A 20,058-nucleotide genomic window follows, 5' to 3' on the forward strand; every position below is an offset into this window, starting at 1 on the left:
CGCACATGAGCTATGTGACGGACATCCATCATGTTGGAAGTACATCGTCATTCTGCCATGCAGTGAAACATCTTGTAGTAAAATCGGTAGAGCATTATGTAGAGCATATCAGCATACATTGCACCATTTAGAATGCCATCGATAAAATGGGGGCTACTTATCCTCCCTCCCATACTGCCGCAGCATACACTAACCCGCCAAGGTCGCTGATGTTCCACTTGTTGTAGCCATCGTGGATTTTCCGTTGCCCAATAGTGCATATTATGCCGGTTTACGTTATCGCTGTTGGTGAATGATGCTTCGTCGCTAAATAGAACACGTGCAAAAAAACTGTCATTGTCTGGTAATTTCTCTTGTGCCCAGTGGCAGAACTGTACATGATGTTCAAAATCATCGCCATGCAATTCCTGGTGCATAGAAATATGGTACGTGTGCAATTGATGTTGATGTAGCATTCTCAACACCGACATTTTGAAGATTCCCGATTCTCGCGCAATTTTTCTGCTACTGATGTGCGGATTAGCCGTGACAGCAGCTAAAACACCTACTTGGGGATCATCATTTGTTGCAGGTCGTAGTTGACGTTTCACATGTGGCTGAACACTTCCTGTTTCCTTAAATAACGTAACTATCTGGCGAATGGTCCGTACACCTGGATGATGTTGGCCAGGGCACCGAGCAGCATACATAGCACACGCCCGTTGGGCATTTTGATCACAATGGCCATACATCAACACAATATCGATCTTTTCCACAATTGGTAAACGGTCCATTTTAATGCAGGTAATGTATCACGAAGCAAATACCATCCCCACTGGCAGAATGTTACGTGATACCACGTACTTATACGTTTGTGACTATTACAGTGCCATCTATAAGAAAGCGAAAAAGTGGTCCAACTAAAACATTCATATTTCTTTACGTACTACATGAATATGTAATAAAAAATTGGGGTTCCTATTTAAAAAAAAAAGGCAGTTGATATCAGTTTGACCTATGGCAGTGCCATCTAGTGGGCCGACCATAGCGCCCATCTGGTTTTGCCGTTCAAGCTAGACGAGTTTCGTTCTTTGTAGTTTTTTCGTTTGATGCTTATTTCGTGAGATATTTGGCCAGGTCACTATCAACGGACCACCCTGTATACAACCACTCGCACACTGAAAGATACGTATGTAAAGACTGGAAAATTGCTCAAGTCACACCAATACCCAAAAATGGAAGTAGGAGTAATCAGCTGAATTACAGGCCTATATCACTAACGTCAATTTGCAGTAGGGTTTTGGAACATATACTGTATTCGAATATTATGAAGTACCTTGAAGAAAACGATTATTGACACATAGTCAGCATGGATTCAGAAAATATCGTTCCTGTGAAACACAACTAGCTCTTTATACTCATGAAGTAATAAGTGCTACCGACAGGGGATGTCAAACTGATTCCATATTTTTAGATTTCCAGCAGGCTTTCAACACTGTTCCTCAAAAGTTTCTTCTAATCAAACTGCGTGCCTATGGAGTATCGCCTCCGTTGTGCAACTGGACCTGTGATTTCCTGTGAGAAAGGTCACAGTTCGTAGTAATAGGTGGAAAGTCATCGAGTAAAACAGACGTAATATCCGGCGTTCCCCAAGGAAGTGTTATAGGCCCTCTATTGTTCCTGATCTATATTAATGACATAGGAGACAATCTGAGTAGCCATCTTAGATTGTTTGCAGATGATGCTGTCATTTACTGTCTTGTAAAGGCTTCAGATGATAAAAACCACTTGCAAAATGATTTAGATAAGATATCTGTACAGTGTGAAAAGTGACAATTGACCATGAATAAAGAAAAGTGTGAAGTTATAGACATACTAAAAGAAATCAGCTAAATTTCGATTACGCGATAAGTCATACAAATCTGAAGGCTGTAAATGCAGCTAAATACTTAGGAATTACAATTACAAATAACCTAAATTGGAAGGATCACATCGATAATATTGTGGGTAGAGCAAACCACAGACTGTGATTCATTGGCAGAACACTTAGAAGGTGCACCTGGTCTACTAAAGAGACTGCTTACACCACGGTTGTCCACCCTATTCTGGAGTATTGCTGTGCCGTGTGGGATCCGCATCAGGTACGACTGACAGATAATATCGAAAAAGTACAAAGAAGGGCAGCACGCTTTGTATTATCATGAAATAGGGGAGATAGTGTCACAGACATGATATGTGACTTGAAGTGGCAATCATTAAAACAAAGGCGTTTTTCATTGCGACAGGATCTTCTCATGAAATTTCTATCACCAGTTTTCTCCTCCAATTGCAAAAATATTCTGTTGGCACCTACCTACATAAGGAGAAATGATCATCACGATAAAATAAGAGAAATCAGGGCTCGCACAGAAAAAATTAAGTGTTTTTCCTGGTTTCGTTTGAGAGTGGAACGGAAGATAGACAGCTTGAAGGTGATTCATTGAACCCTCTGCCAGCCTCTTTACTGTGAATAGCAGAATAATCACATAGATGTAGATGTAGATTGTTCACAAGCCACATTAAATTATATGTTCCCCAAACAATTACCTTGGTAAATCAATTCATAGGCTGGAGGAAGATAAGAATACCTCATTTCCAGTATGACTAAGTATTTATAGCATTGTGCTGTTCAAACCAACAATATTTCACTTGTGCTAATTTCATTTGTATCAATAACATGCTTGATAGTTTAAAATATTAAAAAATCTGTGATTCTGTTCCCAAATGCAAGAGATGTGAAACCACACCATTCAACCACAGTGGTGTATGGAGACAATGTTATTGAAGAACCATCATTCTGAAAAACTGTGTTAAAATTTTCATTGCATAAGAATGTCCATAAAAAGATACTTATGGTTACAAATGAGGAGCAGCATTTAATATTATTTTCATGTCATGTATTGTAGTACAGTGACAATTTCCTCATATTTCATGAAGCATTACTAATAAAACATTTTGCATCGTCTGAACTTTGAGGAGAAACTCTGTTGTCTTCAAGCATCACCACAAGAATGCCACACCATATGCCATGGAAACTTCTGCAAGAGATATAATGGAAAAGCTTCAACCATCTGCCTGTGACCTCACTGCAATGAGTGGTTGCTACATTTTTTAAATATGTGGATGCAGAAAGACACAAAAGAGAGGTGTGAAAACTTACTATATGAGTTCACCTGTATCTGAACAAAGTGACTATGTGAAGAAATAATTTTAGTTATGTAACCATAATATGAAATAGATTCTTGCAGTAAACATGCTTCAACTGCTTTACCATTACATATCCCATAGCAACACAACAGAATTATCTGTATTGTATCTCAATGAAAAACATTAATATTAGTCAATATTTCATGCAGTAAAAACTTGAATAGCCAGTGAGTAAGTGTGACTGTAGTTTAAAACTTTCTCACAGATTAAAACTGTGTGTCAGACCAAAACTCAAACCTGGGACCTTTGCCTTTTATGTGCAAGTTGTCCAGTGACCAAGCTATCCAAACTCATAACTTTACTTCCATCACTACCTCATCTCCTACCTTCTAAACTTCTCACAAGTTCTCCCAGATACCTTGCAGGACTATCACTCCAGGAAGAAAGGATCCTGCGTGGACATGGCTTAGCCACAGCCTGGGCAATTCTTTCCAGAATGAATTTTCACTCTGTAGTGGAGCATCCATTGCTTTGGAAACTTCCAGGCAGATTCAGATTGTGTGCCACATCGGGGCTCAAACCTGGAATATCTACCTTGTGGCTAAGTCGTGTCTCCACAACATCTTTTTTTCCAGGAGTGCTAGTCCCACTCAGAGTGCAGGACAACTTCCGTGCAGTTTGGAATGTAGGAGATGAGGTACCAGCAGAATTAAAGCTGTGAGGTAGAGTCATAAATCGTGCTCAGATACCTGTCAGCAACGCACTTGCCCACAAAAGGCAAAAATCCTAGGCTCCAGTCTCAGGTCAGCACACAAGTTTAATCTTTCAAAGAGTCAAATCAATGTACACGTTGCTGCAGAATGAAAGTACGATCTGTATATAATTATAGCTTATCAGAATTTTTAACTGGATGCTCATTTCTTGTTTAAGCAGCTAAGCTGGAGTGTTTCCTTGGCACAATTCGTTTTTGATAGATGTGGTTGTTGGATATGGCAGGCAGTAAGATAACGCTTGGTGACAAGAAGTCAACAGCTGAGTACATTCCAACTCAATTTCTGATTGCTAATTCATCAAACAAAGCAGTCTCAATATGGCTTATTATGACAAGAAGAAGTCACATCCGCAAGGTCTCTCACTTGCAGCAAAAAATGAATTTAGGCTTTATGCCCACATCGTTTTGAACACTAAGGCTAAACTATCAGTGTTAGGTACTTATTACAAAAAAAAGTTAGACAAGAAAAATAGAGGCTCACCTTCTGTAATGATGCAAGCATGAAAAGAAAGAATAAGAGAATCAGTAACAGGTTACAGAAAAAATCATGCAAATGTTAGTGACATAAAATTCAATGTAACAGAATTTCTAAGCTACCAGTTAGGAAAGGAGCTATTATATGAACACCATTAATCATTAATTGAATATTATCTCATAATAAGCAGGTCGAATTTAACTCAGTGCACAAGAAAATTCAAACTGGTCGTCTCGCAGCACGTGAGGTTACCATCCATCCGGGCAGTCCCATCTCGCCCACGGTGCCGGGTTTTCCCGGGGGGCCCACAGGCCCGGGAGGTCCTGGCTTGCCCCGGCGGCCCCTCTTGCCATGGTCGCCCTTCTCGCCCTTTATGGTTATGAAGTCCCCATCGACACCGGCGACAGTGGCGGGGCCGGGTGGCCCCCTCTCTCCTCTGTCTCCCTTCATGCCGGGGGGACCGACAGGTCCTGTCAAGCCCATCTCTCCAGGTTCACCTTTTTCTCCAGCTGTGCCCTGTAGAAATACATTTTGAAATAAGAGTCAGTTCAGGCCATTTTTACATAAAATCAGATCAAATGTAACATTATTACTGTGTGTTTTCTACTTCTGATGAAGGAATCAACCAGAACACTGGACATTTCTGGCATTCTTATTAATTGTGCCTCTTCACGACTCAATGCCTCTCTATGTGGTGAGTAGCAATCCATCCTTTCAATATTGTTGTTACTCTGCTCTTTGTGTAGATATAGATTCAGAAACTGCTTAAACCAGACAGTACAGTTGTTTTTGTGAAACATATTTCTGTCTCATCATTTTAACATGTTTCATAATTTGTTAGTTGTGTCTGTTTTCTTATTATTGTTATTATTATACTATCATCATCGTCTTTCAGATGTGGTCAATCTAAACAAACAAGTTAGACTATAAACACACATTGTTCACCCAAGTTCTAAATGAAAACACAGACAGTGAAAGTGAAGTGTTCAAGTGAAATGCACTTGCAAATGATGAAAGCCAGATACCACTGGTGTACACAGACAATGAGGTACAATCCCAGGATAATGCATATGAGATAATAACATCTAAAAAAAAAAAAACTGTATGTAGAACCAAACAGTAATTTCACACTACAAAACCTGTGTTCCAAAAAGTTGTTTCTTGCCTAAAAATAAAAGGACAACAAAGAAACTGGGATATGCAAACACGTTATAGTGGTGTATAAGTTTATAGTGTTTCTCCATAAGTTTAATAAACACAACAGATACACAAAACAGAGACTTTAGTCATCAATAATACATTTTCCCTTGCTATTTATAACAGTCTCCCAAGCTGGGTAACTTTTTGATTCCACGTCAGTGGAAATCACTTGGTTTTGAGGCAAAAAACTCACAGAGTCATGTTCGGACCGTATTTTCATCCAAAAAGGAAGTTCCTTTGAGGTTGTTTGATAGAGAGCAGAAAAGGTGAAAATGTGAGGGAGCAAGATCAGCTGAATGAGGTGGGTGCGGAATGATTTCCCTACCCAACTCCTGCTGAGTGCCTTTTGTCACTGTAGCAGAATACAGGCAGTTGTTACCATGGAATAGTATCACTTTATGCAATCCTCCTGGTCACTGTTTTTGGATCATACCTGCGAGAAGCTTCAGTTGTTAACAGTAAACATCACCAGTGACGGTTACACTTTGGAGAAGCAATCTGTAGCACACTACACATCACTATTTCACAGTATGTGAAATTTGTGGATGGGGAGCTGCTGTTTTGTTTGAGCTCAACCATTCCCTTCTTTTCCTTATGTTAGCATAAGGCACCATTTGTGATACAGGATGGGAATGGTCGGAGTTGCTCACAAGCCAATTGATGATGAGCAAGCAGAGAAGCATATAGCCACCAACAGATTTTTGTGACTTTGACTTAGAGCATGTAGAACCCATACACTTAATTTTTTAATCTTCCCCACTGCATCCATTTGCCAGTTCTCAATTACACTGACACAGATCATCATGGATTAATGTGTTTAAATGACCTTCATCAACCCCGAAGGTCCTTTTGAATGTGGAGAGTCACTTACATCAAAATGATCCTTCTTAAAACAAGAAAACCATTTTCTTCCTGTACTTTGTCTTGTGGCATTATCCTCATTCACAGCACAAATGTTTCTGGCTGCCTCTGCTGCTGCCCTCTACTGAGCTCAAACAGAAGAAAATGTCAGGAATGTTCTAATTTCTCTACTTGGCACTCCATTTTATAGTGCCCATAGCTCCACTCACTATCTCCAAACGACAAAATGCCAATATAGAAACTCAAATAGGAACAGTGAACTAAAAACAAAAAACGACAATCAACAAATAAACACATAGTACACATTATATAGTACACCAAACATGAGGATGCTCAATAAATAAAAGGAAGTGAAATGTATGTGACATATAAGCAGACAGCCTTTTATTTAGCCATTAAGGTAGACCATATCAACAAGAAGATAGTAACAGTAGTAACAATAATAAAAGTAATAATTACGTTCTATGTTCAATGAAAGCAGTTTATTGTCAATGCACATGAGGTGAAAGAGGTTTATTTATATTACAATAAAACAGGTTTCACCATGATAGAAATATTTTTTGTGCTCCTGAAATTACCCAAAATCACTTTAATGTGGTTCTTTCTATGTCAAAGCCTATTTCCGTTTATTCATTCATCTAACTAAAACACAGTTCCTTACTTCCTTTTATACATTCAGCTAGCTAAAACAGTTTCCTACTGTCATAAATTGGTGAGAAGTGAAACAAATTCTAACTACATTAACTTATTGTGTGAGGTAATGTGGTTGGATTTAAATATATGGCTGAAAGAGTCAGCCTACAGGAATTGTGAAACGAACCCTGTCATCCAGAACCACATGCCACAAAGGGCGCAGATTCACCACGAGATGGGGAAACTCACAGGCGTCTATTGTCTACTGGGGCCTAAGTGCTATAGTGCACCGGTGAGACAGACGAGAATCTACGTCATAGGGAAACCCAGTAGAAGCCTTTTGTGGCCGAGGAGACATAGCAGTGTTAAATATGGTGCCCCTACGATTGGCCATAAAGGAAAACATTTATGAAAATTATTTAATTCTGTAGTAATGCAGGGAATCAAACGAAGTAATTTTAATCTGAGATCCTCCATAAATTTTCATGGTGATCCCAATAAAACTCGAATATTGATCGTATCTATAATAGTTTAGGATTTACTGTTAACGTGAAATTAACAAGTTTTGTAACAAAGACCTGAATGCTAAAATCTGAATGCTTTGGTTGATCTTAACGATGACATTTAATATAGAAGCATGTCATTAATATGACAAATATTGTAAATATCAACTCTGTAACTTTATTTGTTTAAAAGAAATAGTAAATTTAAATTATCAGTATTTACAGTTACACATCAGATCACCATTTCCTCCACACAAAACACATTGAACGATGACAGCATGGCACCTTATTGAATCAGTAGGTAATAGAGTATTTGTTGTAAAGTTTAGTACATAATAGTTACTTTTGTTCTTTATTTATTTATCAGAAAGCAAATTGGTGCAAGGCCACTGACAATGACATTCTAAGTTAAGAAGGAAATTGTATTGGTTTTATGTACAAGAATTTAACATTTATTATGTTATTGTTACTTTATTTAGAACATGAAAGTGGTCAAGCTTCAATTATTTGAATATGTTAAAATGTAATGTAGAATAAGCTGTAACCAATTAGATGGACAGCTTCAGGAAAGGGAACTGCACTAGTCAGCTGAGTGAAGATGTTTGGCACACGGGAAATGCGGTCGTAGACAGGCAGAGGGCAGTTCTGGCCGAGGCACCAAAGGGGACAGTTTGGATGCAGATGCGAAAGTGGATGATTGGTCCTTAGGCAGCTAGGAAGTGAAACGATTTAGAAAATTTCATTTCGGGTGGTATCCCGGGAGTGGTGAGCAGTCGCACGCCTGGTGTGAACTCTAACTTTTTGCATAGTTAACGAGGTGGAGTAGTGGACTTGTAATTCACGATGAGATTGTGAATGACTGAACTGTGTGAAATGGATATGCGCTCGAGTGTAAAAGTAACTTTAAATATGACCACTTTCACTACTGTTTTGCTTTCGGAATAAACATCATTCTAAGAAAATCGCAACTGTGTTGCCTCCATCATTTATAGGTTTTAGTTCCTGATATTATTTTTATTGATGTTAAATGTTATGTTAACTTTGTATTTCACAAACTTGCCATCAGCCAGACAATTTAACCAAAGGGTCACAAGTGTCACATTTAGGACATGTAATGTGACACGTGCAGTTCAACCCCTAGATGAGTTTGAGCCAAAACATTTACACGAAGAGAAACCGCATGTGAGTCTGAACACCTTTGGGACATTAGCTCACAACTGCAATTTCAAATAAGTCTTAAATCACAAAGTAAATATTGTTTTCATTCACAACTCATGCATAAAAAGTGCACTAGATACATGTATTTTATATCAATGTATTCATGTGGTATATTCTTTACTTTGTGGCTGAAAGTACACTATACACTACAGAGTGTGGCTCAATAATTTATTCATTTATTCATCCAGGGAATATCCTACAATGATTTAGGATGTGTCATTATAATACAATGAAGAGAAATACTCAAAAACACAAGGTTAGTATAAATGTTTCAAGTTGTTTTATAAATTTACTATAACTACATTAACTGCCATATTGTCACAAAATTCGACACTCATGTAGAAAAACTCAAAAAGTTTTGTATTGTTGCAGCTGCACTTCAGATTTCTGCCACGAGGGCTCAGAAGTGAGCAGTCAGACAAGATGGTGATAGGCACCGAGAAAGCATACTTGTGCTTGAAATGTATTCACATCAATATACCATATCATGCCACAACTTGAGAGTGACATTGTGGTCTACATATACCAGTAAGATGGTGCTCCACCCCACTTCTATCATGATGTTCATAAATTCTTAAATAGGTAATAGGGAAACCGAAGGATCAACTGTGGTGGGGTTGAGATCATCGATTCATGTCATGGCCTCCACACTCTCCCGACCAAACAACATGCAATTTTTTCTGTGTGGCATTATGTGTTTACGTCTACTCCACCAGCAAATCTACCACAACTGCAAGCTCAAATGAACAGATTTTGTGCTTTTGAACAGATTGATAGCGATCTGCTGCACTGAATGTGGTAAGAATTTGGTTATCAACTTGATATCTGCAGAATCAGAAGGGGCACATATGGAGCACTTGTCTTATGTCAAAAAAAAAAAACTAAGTATGTGCAGTGCCCTGTGACAATATGTCATATAACATAGCTACAGCAAATCTGTCAAATCACTTTTGTCATTTATAATAATCCTGTATTCATACATACATACATACATACAAATATATAAATATGTCCCCTTTGTTACCATAGTGATCAAAATGTTTTTTGCAGATGCCCAAGCACGTTTTTTATGCAACTATGTGAGTTGTTCTGGGATCCATCTCGCACAAACTTTATGAAACCCAAGTCTGTTGTGGATGTTTTGATAGGCAGAACCATGACTAATTTGGAGACGATGTGCCACTTTGTCATAGTTAATCATCTAAGAAAATCATTTCACGTGAATGCTCAATGGCTTCTTCATTTGTGTTGGTAAACGGTCATCCAGCTCCTTTATTGTGCGTAACACTTGTGCAAATTTTTCAATCCATTCGTAGACATTCCGTTGTGGCAAAACACTGTTACTGTACTGTAGCGAAAGTCATCCATGAATTTCAGCCCCAAATATGCCTTCTGACCACAAAAGCAGATCATTGAATATTGCTCTTCTTTGGTGCAAATAGACAGTGGATCAGCCATGATTAACAGCAGGGCAGTGACAATGAAACTAATCTAGCAGCTTGAAAAATTGCAGACACATAATGACAAATACACAAAGCATGCATCGACATAAAACGACAGTACTACCAAAATAAACAAAATATAACTAAATTGCGGATAATAATTGACTTACCCTCATATTAAATGTTCTTGGTGCACTTATCACATTGTTAAAAAATGTTCCAAGCTTTTGATGATATTTACCACTGTCTCTGTTAGGAAATCAACTGACTGTCGATGAAGTAAATAACTAATACAAATGTAATTCATGGGGTAGAACCCCTTGTGATTAGGGATGAAGTGAACATTTGTTGATATTATTAAACAAATAAGGATACATGCGAACAAAGTTATGGTCAGTCTCGATGTGTTTCCTCTACTTACAAACATTCTTGCTGAAGATGAGTTGAGTTTGCTTGCCAACAACTGTACTTCAGAAAGTGTCAGGTTATTCTGACAAACACTGACCATCACTTTACATAGCAGTAAATATAATAATATGGCTAATTGAGTGGCCATGTGTTCCCCATTGTCATCATCTGTGTCCAATTTTTTTCACGGCAAATTTTGAAGAAAGTGTCTTAAGCACTGCTCCTCTTCACACATTCTTTTTTAATCATTATGTTGATGATGTTATCAGTTTAGCCTCATACCAATCAAACATTCCAGTAGTTCACTGATCATTGATCACATCTCAGCATAAAGTTTTCTGCAGAAATGGAGGAGGAAGGAAAGCTACCCATATTTTAAGCTACCTTTATTAGGTGTTCAAGTTGGAGAGAAGTCAGACAGTTAGCTCAGCCAGTCAGTATATAATAAACTGATTCAACTCAGCAATAGCTAAACAAGCACAGTTTCCATCATTCTGCTGGAAAAAGGATCTGTGCTGAATGTTGTTACACAGAGCTAAAAGCATCAACAATGTAGAAAAATATAAGATTGCTACGTACCGTAAAGATGACACGTAAAGTTGCAGACAAGCACAATTAAAAGACACTTACGAATAAGGTTTCAATCACAGCCTTTATCACACCATTAATTCACACAAGCATACAAACCTTGCAGTTACACGACTACCAACTCTGGAAGCTAGGACCAGAATACAGCTGTCACATGGAATGGAACCAGCAATCTAGAGGGGGGAAGAGTGGAGTGAGCATGGACTAGAATGCTAACAGACATATAGTCAGGAGGCTTTGGGGCAGGGAGGTGGGGAAAACACAGCAAAAAAGGAGAGGAGTGTGGCACGATAGGTAGGTGCACTGACAGATGGCGGCAAACAAAGAGAGTGGGAGATGAGAATGGGGAGGAGGTGACAGGACAGAGGGGATAGAATCTGGTGGGCAGAGGGTGTGGAGATGGTATGTTTCCATATATTGAGGTCAGGATAATTACAGGAGACGGGAATGTGTTGTAAGGACAACAACTCTGCGCAGTTCAGAAAAGCTGCTTGTGGAGTGGAGGATCCAGAAGAGCGTATCAGAAAAGAACCTTACTAGTGCCAAAATAAACCACCTAGTCTCTGTGTTAAGATAAAATAATTATTGGTCACAATAAGTTAAGTTGGCCCTCTGCTGTGCACATAAAACCAAACCCATTCTATATAGTAAAGCTGGATGAATCTTAAACAAAGGACCTTTTGGCTATCTAAGAAAACTGAAGACATGTTGTATCTGGATATGATGGTCACGGCATCAAGGACACAGGAATTTCTACTATTACATGTGAATGTGGAAGCAGCCATGTGCATAGGCTACTCAAACTTTTTCCCAGTACTGTATCCAAGATCAGCTGCATTTCAAGTACAGACCCCTAAACTCTGATTATCATAAGGTTACATTTACACCATTTATTCTTCCACATTTGCTTGAATCTCATTGGATTTCATTTCACGTGGAGTGGAAGCCAAGCAATGTCCAGTTCAGTCAAGTATGATCATAAGCATATATTTTAAGCTGTGTTACACCCACATAGACTGAGCAATAAAGTGGGACAACATATTTAACTTTGACAGCACTGGCCAGCCAGTTGGTCCAAACTAACCTATAATGATGAGAGCAGTTGCAACTCAGACATAAAAAAAAAGAGACAAGCAGAGAAAAAAATATAGTCTCGAATGACATTTAATTTTTAAAGAGAATGAAATAATATTCAGCAAAACTCCAGCACTAGTGCATGCTTCTTGGGCGACCAGACGGAAAACAAAATGTTCTCATTTTCGCCTAACATAGTATTCTAATTATATACAAGCATGATGAGAATTCCTAACTTAAACACAGGGTAATTTTTCTGAATGAGCTATGTGTTATGCAAAAGTATACTGCAGGGATTTCACAGTATTGTTGAATACTGAATCAACTGAAGGTATTAATTACAGACAGTTACCAGGTAATCTCTTAGCTCCTTCCTTATATGTACCCGAGAAATACATTTCAGTTCTGGACTTGTCATCTGCTATGTTGATAACGAGTTGATCAACAACAAATCCACAAAGTCACCCAAGTGCCGCATTTTCTCATCTTCTGCTGTTCTATATCCCACCACTGTTCAACAGTGACATGGCAAAAAGCTGTACATATTAACTGCAGCACATCTAGCAGCTTAACAGTCTTGTTATTTCTCACAACAAATCTGTTTACTTGTCTCCTGATCAGTTCTGTTGGGTTCATATTGTAATGGTACAGTGGTAAATGTAAAAAGGCAGCATTTGAATGGTGGGCTCCATGCTGTGAAAATGATTGTTTTTTATGTTTCTATGACACTTGCCATTCCAGTTTGTGTGAGTCTTCATCTGTAGTATAAAATTATGGACATAATACAAATAAAGAGTATTTGGTTTAATATTTTATAAAATATCGATAATTGGTGGGAACTTAGATTGAAAAGAAAACAGGAATTTTGTGTGGAATGTGTAATTAGAAACAAGAAGAATGCATTATTCATAAAAAATGATGATGAATTTTACAGTTACGAGATATTGGTATTAAGAAGAACCTATTTTTCGGCAGTTTTTAACCATGATCCATGTGCGTGTTTAACTAAGGAGCAGAGAGCACCCTCTGCCATTTTCATACTGCGCCTTAACAGCGTGATAATCAGAGCACAACAGTGCACAAGCTGCGACCATACACAAACCTACATAGCTAAAGCAAGATTGAGAAAAATGTTGATGGCTGTTAATACATTAGAATATCTTAAAGTCTCATTTAACGTAACTTAGTATTAAGAAATCTAATACATAAGTAGGACCTACTTTCAAGAGAGTAACAGCATCAATGTACAAGGGCTACGGTTTCTGACCAATCATCGCATTTGTGTTTGTTTACATCGGTTTATTCTTGTGATGAGCAGAGCATAGAAAAATCTGTTGTCCCTGGATGCTGACTTATGAATATGCACAAGATCTTGTTTGAAAAAATACTAGTTATAGCCCATACTTCTAACTACTGGGACATACATAGTCCTCGGATACGCTGTAGAAATTACAATGTGTGCCAGCCACTTAAATAGGTTATGAGCTACGGACTCAGCAGTGTGGGCAATTGACACACAGTCTGCACCAGGAGTATGTTTGTGAGGTGCTGCAACTGACTTACCATCACTGGCACATATTTTCTATGGTTGCAGACAGCACTATTACATAATTCACATTTATGTGATTCTGGTACTTCATTGATGGTCACTTACTTTGTTAATGAAGAGAACAGTGGATATTGTCAAAAGCTTAGATTAAAAATCAGTAACAATTAAAAAACATTTTTATAATAAATTAATATGACAATAATTGTGAAAATATTTCATAAGAAATTTTTCCCTTAGGCACCAAATTATGGTTCAACAAAAAGCAGCAATGCCATTATGTTTACATCCATTTGTTAAGACTGATTTTATGTTATTGTTTAGTTTAAATGTTATCAGACACAAAGTCATTTTCTACTTACTTGTAGGCCATTAGTTCCAGGATTTCCTGGAAAACCATCAGCTCCTCTCTCACCCTTTTCTCCTTTGGGCCCCACATCGCCCTTATCACCTTTCGGACCTGTCTCCCCAGGATCACCTTTTTGACCTCCCAACCGACCTAATTAGCACAAAAAAATTAAACAGGTTGTGTCAACTCTAAGTAGTGAGCAGAAAGTAATAAGGGCTATGCAAACTTACAAAACTATTTCTTATAAATTAAAAGAATAGTTTGTTCAATGTGAAAATCTTAAAATCCTAACACATACAAACGAATGTCCCCCCCCCCCCCCCCACCCAGGAATATCGCACAGCATGGGGTAACAAGCAATACAGAAGTGAACAACACTGTACCTGAACCAAAACCTGAGCCACTCAATTCAACATCATCTGGGTCAATGAGGGCAATGCCCGGGGGTCCCGGTGGTCCTGGAGGTCCAGGTTTCCCCGTGTCACCAGATTCTCCTGTAGGGGATAAGAAATAACAATGTTCTCTACAACACATCTCAAAGTTAGAATTCTAATACATTTAGTAAAGAAAGAGCCATGGAATATATTTTTATTTGTTACTTCTTTTCACTACAGCTGATATTTTTGTTGCAAGTGATCAGCAACTTTATTGAAATTTAAAAAATTTTAATACATTATTTATTTTCCAGTCTCAGCAGCACACTTTTTTTTTAATACAGTCTGACTATCTTTGATCTTCCTGAATCATTTTTAGATCTATGTAGTTGGGTCAGCAATCCGTTGTATATGTACCAGAACCATACATTAGAATACTGCCAGTATTCTGATGCGTGGTCCAGATAGAGACACGACAGATTGCTGACAACTACATAGATCTGCAGATAATACAGGGAGATTGAAACTGGGTCAAGGCACACATTGGAAAAAGGTAAGGAAATCATAGAGACTTCACCCATATACTGAATTAACAACGAAGATCACTACACTACTTGATGCTACCCACACTCAATCAGATAAACTAAGAAGCGAGCTACTACTCTGAAAATAGCTGATACCTTCTCTGTAATAATAGATAGCTGCTGTTAATCTGCTTTAGGTAGCTTAATGTTTACATAATTATAAAGATACTCCTCAAAGAAAATAGAGGTCTTCACTTCTAAATACTAAGTCTTATTTATGCTACATTACTTGCCAAACTACTTTACAACAAATAGTGCTGCTTCCCAGGTAGCTAACAGAACTGTTCAATACTTGGATCTAGATGTTTAGATAACTTGTAGAAAGAGCTGCTAATGATGAATGATTAAATTTTATTCTGAAGTAGTAGGAGGTGCCAGTTTCTTCATTTATGTTAGACAGGAGCTTGTTGAATACTTTTGCACCAGAGTACACAACTCCACTACGACCCATAGACAAGGAGCCAAAGCATACATAAAAAATATTTCTGGGCTTTGTGTTAAGATTGCATACATAACAGTTCAGCTAAAATTGAATTTTATTATCAGGAACATAGACTGTTAAGGAGTAAATGTATGGGGAAATGAGTGTAATAATTCCAGTATCTAAAGTGGCTTCTCCTAGATATAGTATTAATCAACCAGATCCTCATTCTTACTTTGAGAAGTATGTTTTACAACTAACACTGAACATTCTTGGATCTATTCATTGCAATGTCAAACATGTACAGTGGTTTTGTACGAGTAGGTGTGAAATTCCGTACATCAAAACTGAATTTTCACACATTCTCAAGAGAAGTACGCTAGGTGATATTTCTTGTGAAGAAGTGAGCTAGATTACTTTTTCAAAGTCTCATTAGAATAGAAAATGAAGGGACTGTGTATAGCAAACAATAATTATTGTCTCTAAAAGCAATGAAGAGAAACAATTTCTGAGAGCTCATGGTCGAGATGTTACTGAAATATTTCATAATGGATTCAAAATCTGTCACAGCTAACCGGTTGTGATGCATCTTCAATAGAAAATGTTATCAGTTAATGTATAGATAATGGACATTTTGAAGTGTTCAAGTTTGTTGGTGCCTTATACTGCTGCAGTAACACACCAGAAAAACATTGAAAACAAATTCTTACATCTTTTGATTTTTAATACACTTTTCATCCTGTAATAAAAAACACTTCTGATGCAGGTTTGTGGGCTACAGAACTTTCAAACCATCACCATTTTGTCATTATTTGCTTTTCTAGTGAGTAATGGTATGCAGGAAGAGAAAAGAAATTTATATTACTTTTAATGGAAATTTCCAACTTTTCTAAAGATTGTCAAGACCTTTTCCCATTACAGCTTACAAGTTTTGGAAATTATAGTTATGCCTGTAGCTGTAATATCTTTGGGAGAAATGGGTAGCCAATTGAGAAAGGCGCTGCTACAAGAAACAAGGAGTGTTTTTCATATTCAGAATGAGGGTGAAACAATTGGTAATCTAATAAATACTCATTTCCTGCCAATGCCTGCATATTGTTCCTCTGGCTGTTGTCTACGAAAGGATTGGATTCTGGGGGAAGGAGGCTTCCTTCAGTCTGCAACTGAAGACCAGTCTTCCCTTAATTCTCACAAATGGGTTGTGGTCGTATCTTATATGGCTGACTTAGAGGCTCAGAAATTTCCTCGTGATGGCTGGTGGTTCCAACAACTTGTCCAGAAAAAGTCCTTAAAGACCTGCTAGGAGGCAGCACCTTACAGAAACGGTGTAAGAAGCAGGAACTAGCCAATGAGAATTACTACATTCTGCTCCTAATTTGGATTCGCTGGAAGGCCAATCTGTTACATAATATCGTTGCATGGATTTGGAGCTCACAAAGTTGGAGAAGTCTGCCACAGCCCTTGCGGTATGAGAAGATGAGTCATGGGCCCTCTGGGGAAATATTTTTGTTTTAAAGTGCTTAACATTTTGGTAGTCTGGGACTAGTGAGCTTTCATAATCAATTTGGATACTTACCCAATATGGAAAGCCTACAAAGGATTCGAAAGTGTCTTTCTGTGCACTGGCATCGAATTCTGCTTAGGTAGTTTGCTGTTTTTTTTGGGTGAGTGCTGTGGATTGGTGTGTGTGTGTGTGTGTGTGTGTGTGTGTGTGTGTGTACCTGTTTGATAGAGAAAGGCATCAGAGCAGAGCATGGAGTCATTAGCCAACTGGAGGTAGGTTTTGATACCTGGGTTAATTGACATCAACCAAGCACTTCAATTTGAATTTGGCTGTTAACAGTGAACATATTTCACTCCAGTGGTTGGATTTCAGGACCATTCCTGAAATTTATCAAGTTACAAGATTTTTCATTATTGGATTTGGAGGTGTGAGAAGTTTAGCCCTATCTCACAAGCCAAAGCAGGGTTGGCAACCATTATTTAATCCAAATGAAATTATCATGCTGCAGTGGAGTATGAGCTGATATGAAACTTCCTGGCAGATTAAAGCTGTGTGCTAGACCGAGACTCAAACTCAGGATATTTGCCTTTAGCAGACAAGTGCTCTACCATCTCATCTCCTACCTTACAACCTTGGAATGGTATGGTCATAATTCACAATTCCTTCAAAAAAACATCTTGGAAATTTGCCAAGATGAACAGTTACTATTCTCTGCCCATGCTGGTTATCTGTCACCAACCAACTTATAAAGAAACTTCCACATGGGGAAAATTATATTAAAAACAAAGATTCCAAGACTTACCAAGCGGGAGAGCGCCGGCAGACAGGCACATGAAGAAAACACACAAACACACACACAGAATTGCTAGCTTTCGCAACCGATGGTTGCTTCTTCAGGAAGGAGAGGGAAAGACAAAAGGATGTAGGTTTTAAGGGAGAGGGTAAGGAGTCATTCCAATCCCGGGAGCGGAAAGACTTCCCTTAGGGGAAAAAAAGGACAGATGTACACTCGCGCGCACACACACACACACACACATATCCATCCGCACATGTATGTGTATGGCTAGCAATTCTGTGTGTGTGTTTGTGTGTTTTGTTCATGTGCCTGTCTGCCAGCGCTTTCCCGCTTGGTATATATATATATATATATATATATATATATATATATATATACTGGCTGAAATTCTCAAAGAATTTATCAAGGTTAAAGGGTCAAGTTTATACGTAGACAGATGAGCACAGAAAATCTCAGCCAATACCACCACAACTACACATAATCTCTACATGTGAGCTTGACTTCAGTTCACCATGAGCAATAGATAATGATTCTTTGACAATTCCTGCCACAAATGTTGTGAAAAGGTCATACTGTCAACGAAAGAGGCAATGGCCAAAGAGGTCAAAGCAGATGCCTCCAGTAAATTTGTTCAAAGGTGTTGCAGTTAACACTGATAAACCCAGTGCAATGGACAAAAAGGCAGGCATAATCGGCAGTTCTTGTGTCAATGTTGTACCAAATGTAACTATAAAATCTTAAAGAGTATTTTTTTCTATAATAAAAACAATCACAAAGTGCTTTCCATATTTACACTGTATTGATAGTGTTCTGGTTCCTCTTTCTGGTGTGAGGAACAAAGCACATAATGTGATGATTGCGGTTTAGGAAAGAGGAGAAGCATTTACAACCCATAAGCTGCAAATTTCCATACTTATGTCTTGCAAAATGTATCATTTCCATTTACAATCCATAAGCTGCGAATTTCCATATGTATGTCTTGCAAAATATATCATTTCAACAGATTTTATTTGATAGTGTGTGTTCTGTGCTTATACTTTTAATATAGTAGATTTGATTCTTCTTCATCTATAAAAGAAAGGAAGGTAGTTCAGGGAAAAAATATCCATTAGTTATTTAGTTAATCAGATGTTCTCTGGATCATAATTATGACCTCTATGATGTGAAATGAGACAGTTTTGGATTGCAATACTCTCTGTTAGTGAAAAATACATTATTACAACTGTACTACACATGCCATCTTATCTCATTACTTGTCACTGCTGCCGCCAAGTTGGAAGCTGCTCTGTCCCAGGGCATCTGAATCTGACATGCAGCACTCAACAAATAAGTTACTTTGTAACACCTAGCTTCTCCAGCACAATAATATGAGAGCAGAAATTGTCACGCACTACTTCTCAATTATACTTATAGTTTCTCTCTCGAGCACCATCCTTGTTTTTCTGTGAGAGTGAAGCCTTTACTCCCTACTCCTACGCATAAAGCTTTTCCTCTGCAGTTTCCAATGTCTTAAAGATTAAACAATAATCTCTGAGACACTCATGCAGCAATAAATTAAGGAAGTGCACTCACCCTTCTGTCCCTTGTTACCATCTCTTCCATTGGTTCCAGGATACCCAGGCATGCCATCTATTCCTGGAGCTCCAGGCTCTCCTTTAAAGCCAACAGGACCCTGAGGCCCTGGATGGCCCTGTGACCATTTAAATAATAATAATAGTGACCATTTAAATAATAATAATTATTATTATTATTATTACTATTATAATTATAATAATTTTACTATTTTGGTTTGTTACAGAATTCACAAAGGTTACATTGCTATTATATGGAAACAGAAAAAGCAGTACTTTTATTCAGCATGACAGAAGAATAGGGATCCTGTACTTTTCGAACAATGGAAACTCCAGGTGGGAATATCAACAATGTAGGAAAATTGCTCCCATCATATAGTGATGCTCAGTCACAGATTGGCACAACAAAAAGACTGACTGAAAATGAGCTTTCGGCCAACTAGGCCTTCCTCAGAAATAGACAAAAACCACACACACACACACACACACACACACACACACACACACACACACACACACACACAATAACTTTCTGACAGTCTTTTTGTTGTACCTATCTGTGACTCAGCATCTC

The 20,058-nt window shown here is 38.1% G+C and overlaps 1 protein-coding gene across 6 annotated transcripts in view; it reads right to left on the minus strand.

Moving 5' to 3' along the window:
• LOC126354686 (collagen alpha-1(XVIII) chain-like) overlaps positions 1-20,058 on the minus strand; it is a 2,024,079-nt gene that overhangs the window by 110,958 nt on the left and 1,893,063 nt on the right. For all 6 annotated transcript variants that reach the window (XM_050004490.1, XM_050004491.1, XM_050004489.1 and 3 more), the window contains 4 exons: positions 19,486-19,603; positions 14,618-14,728; positions 14,248-14,384; positions 4,665-4,928 (listed from right to left, as the gene is read on the minus strand). In XM_050004490.1, the coding sequence (XP_049860447.1) occupies positions 4,665-4,928; positions 14,248-14,384; positions 14,618-14,728; positions 19,486-19,603 (630 nt within the window). The remainder of the gene's footprint in view (positions 1-4,664; positions 4,929-14,247; positions 14,385-14,617; positions 14,729-19,485; positions 19,604-20,058) is intronic.

This window comes from Schistocerca gregaria, chromosome 3, assembly GCF_023897955.1.
Source record: "Schistocerca gregaria isolate iqSchGreg1 chromosome 3, iqSchGreg1.2, whole genome shotgun sequence".
Lineage (NCBI taxonomy): Eukaryota > Metazoa > Arthropoda > Insecta > Orthoptera > Acrididae > Schistocerca > Schistocerca gregaria.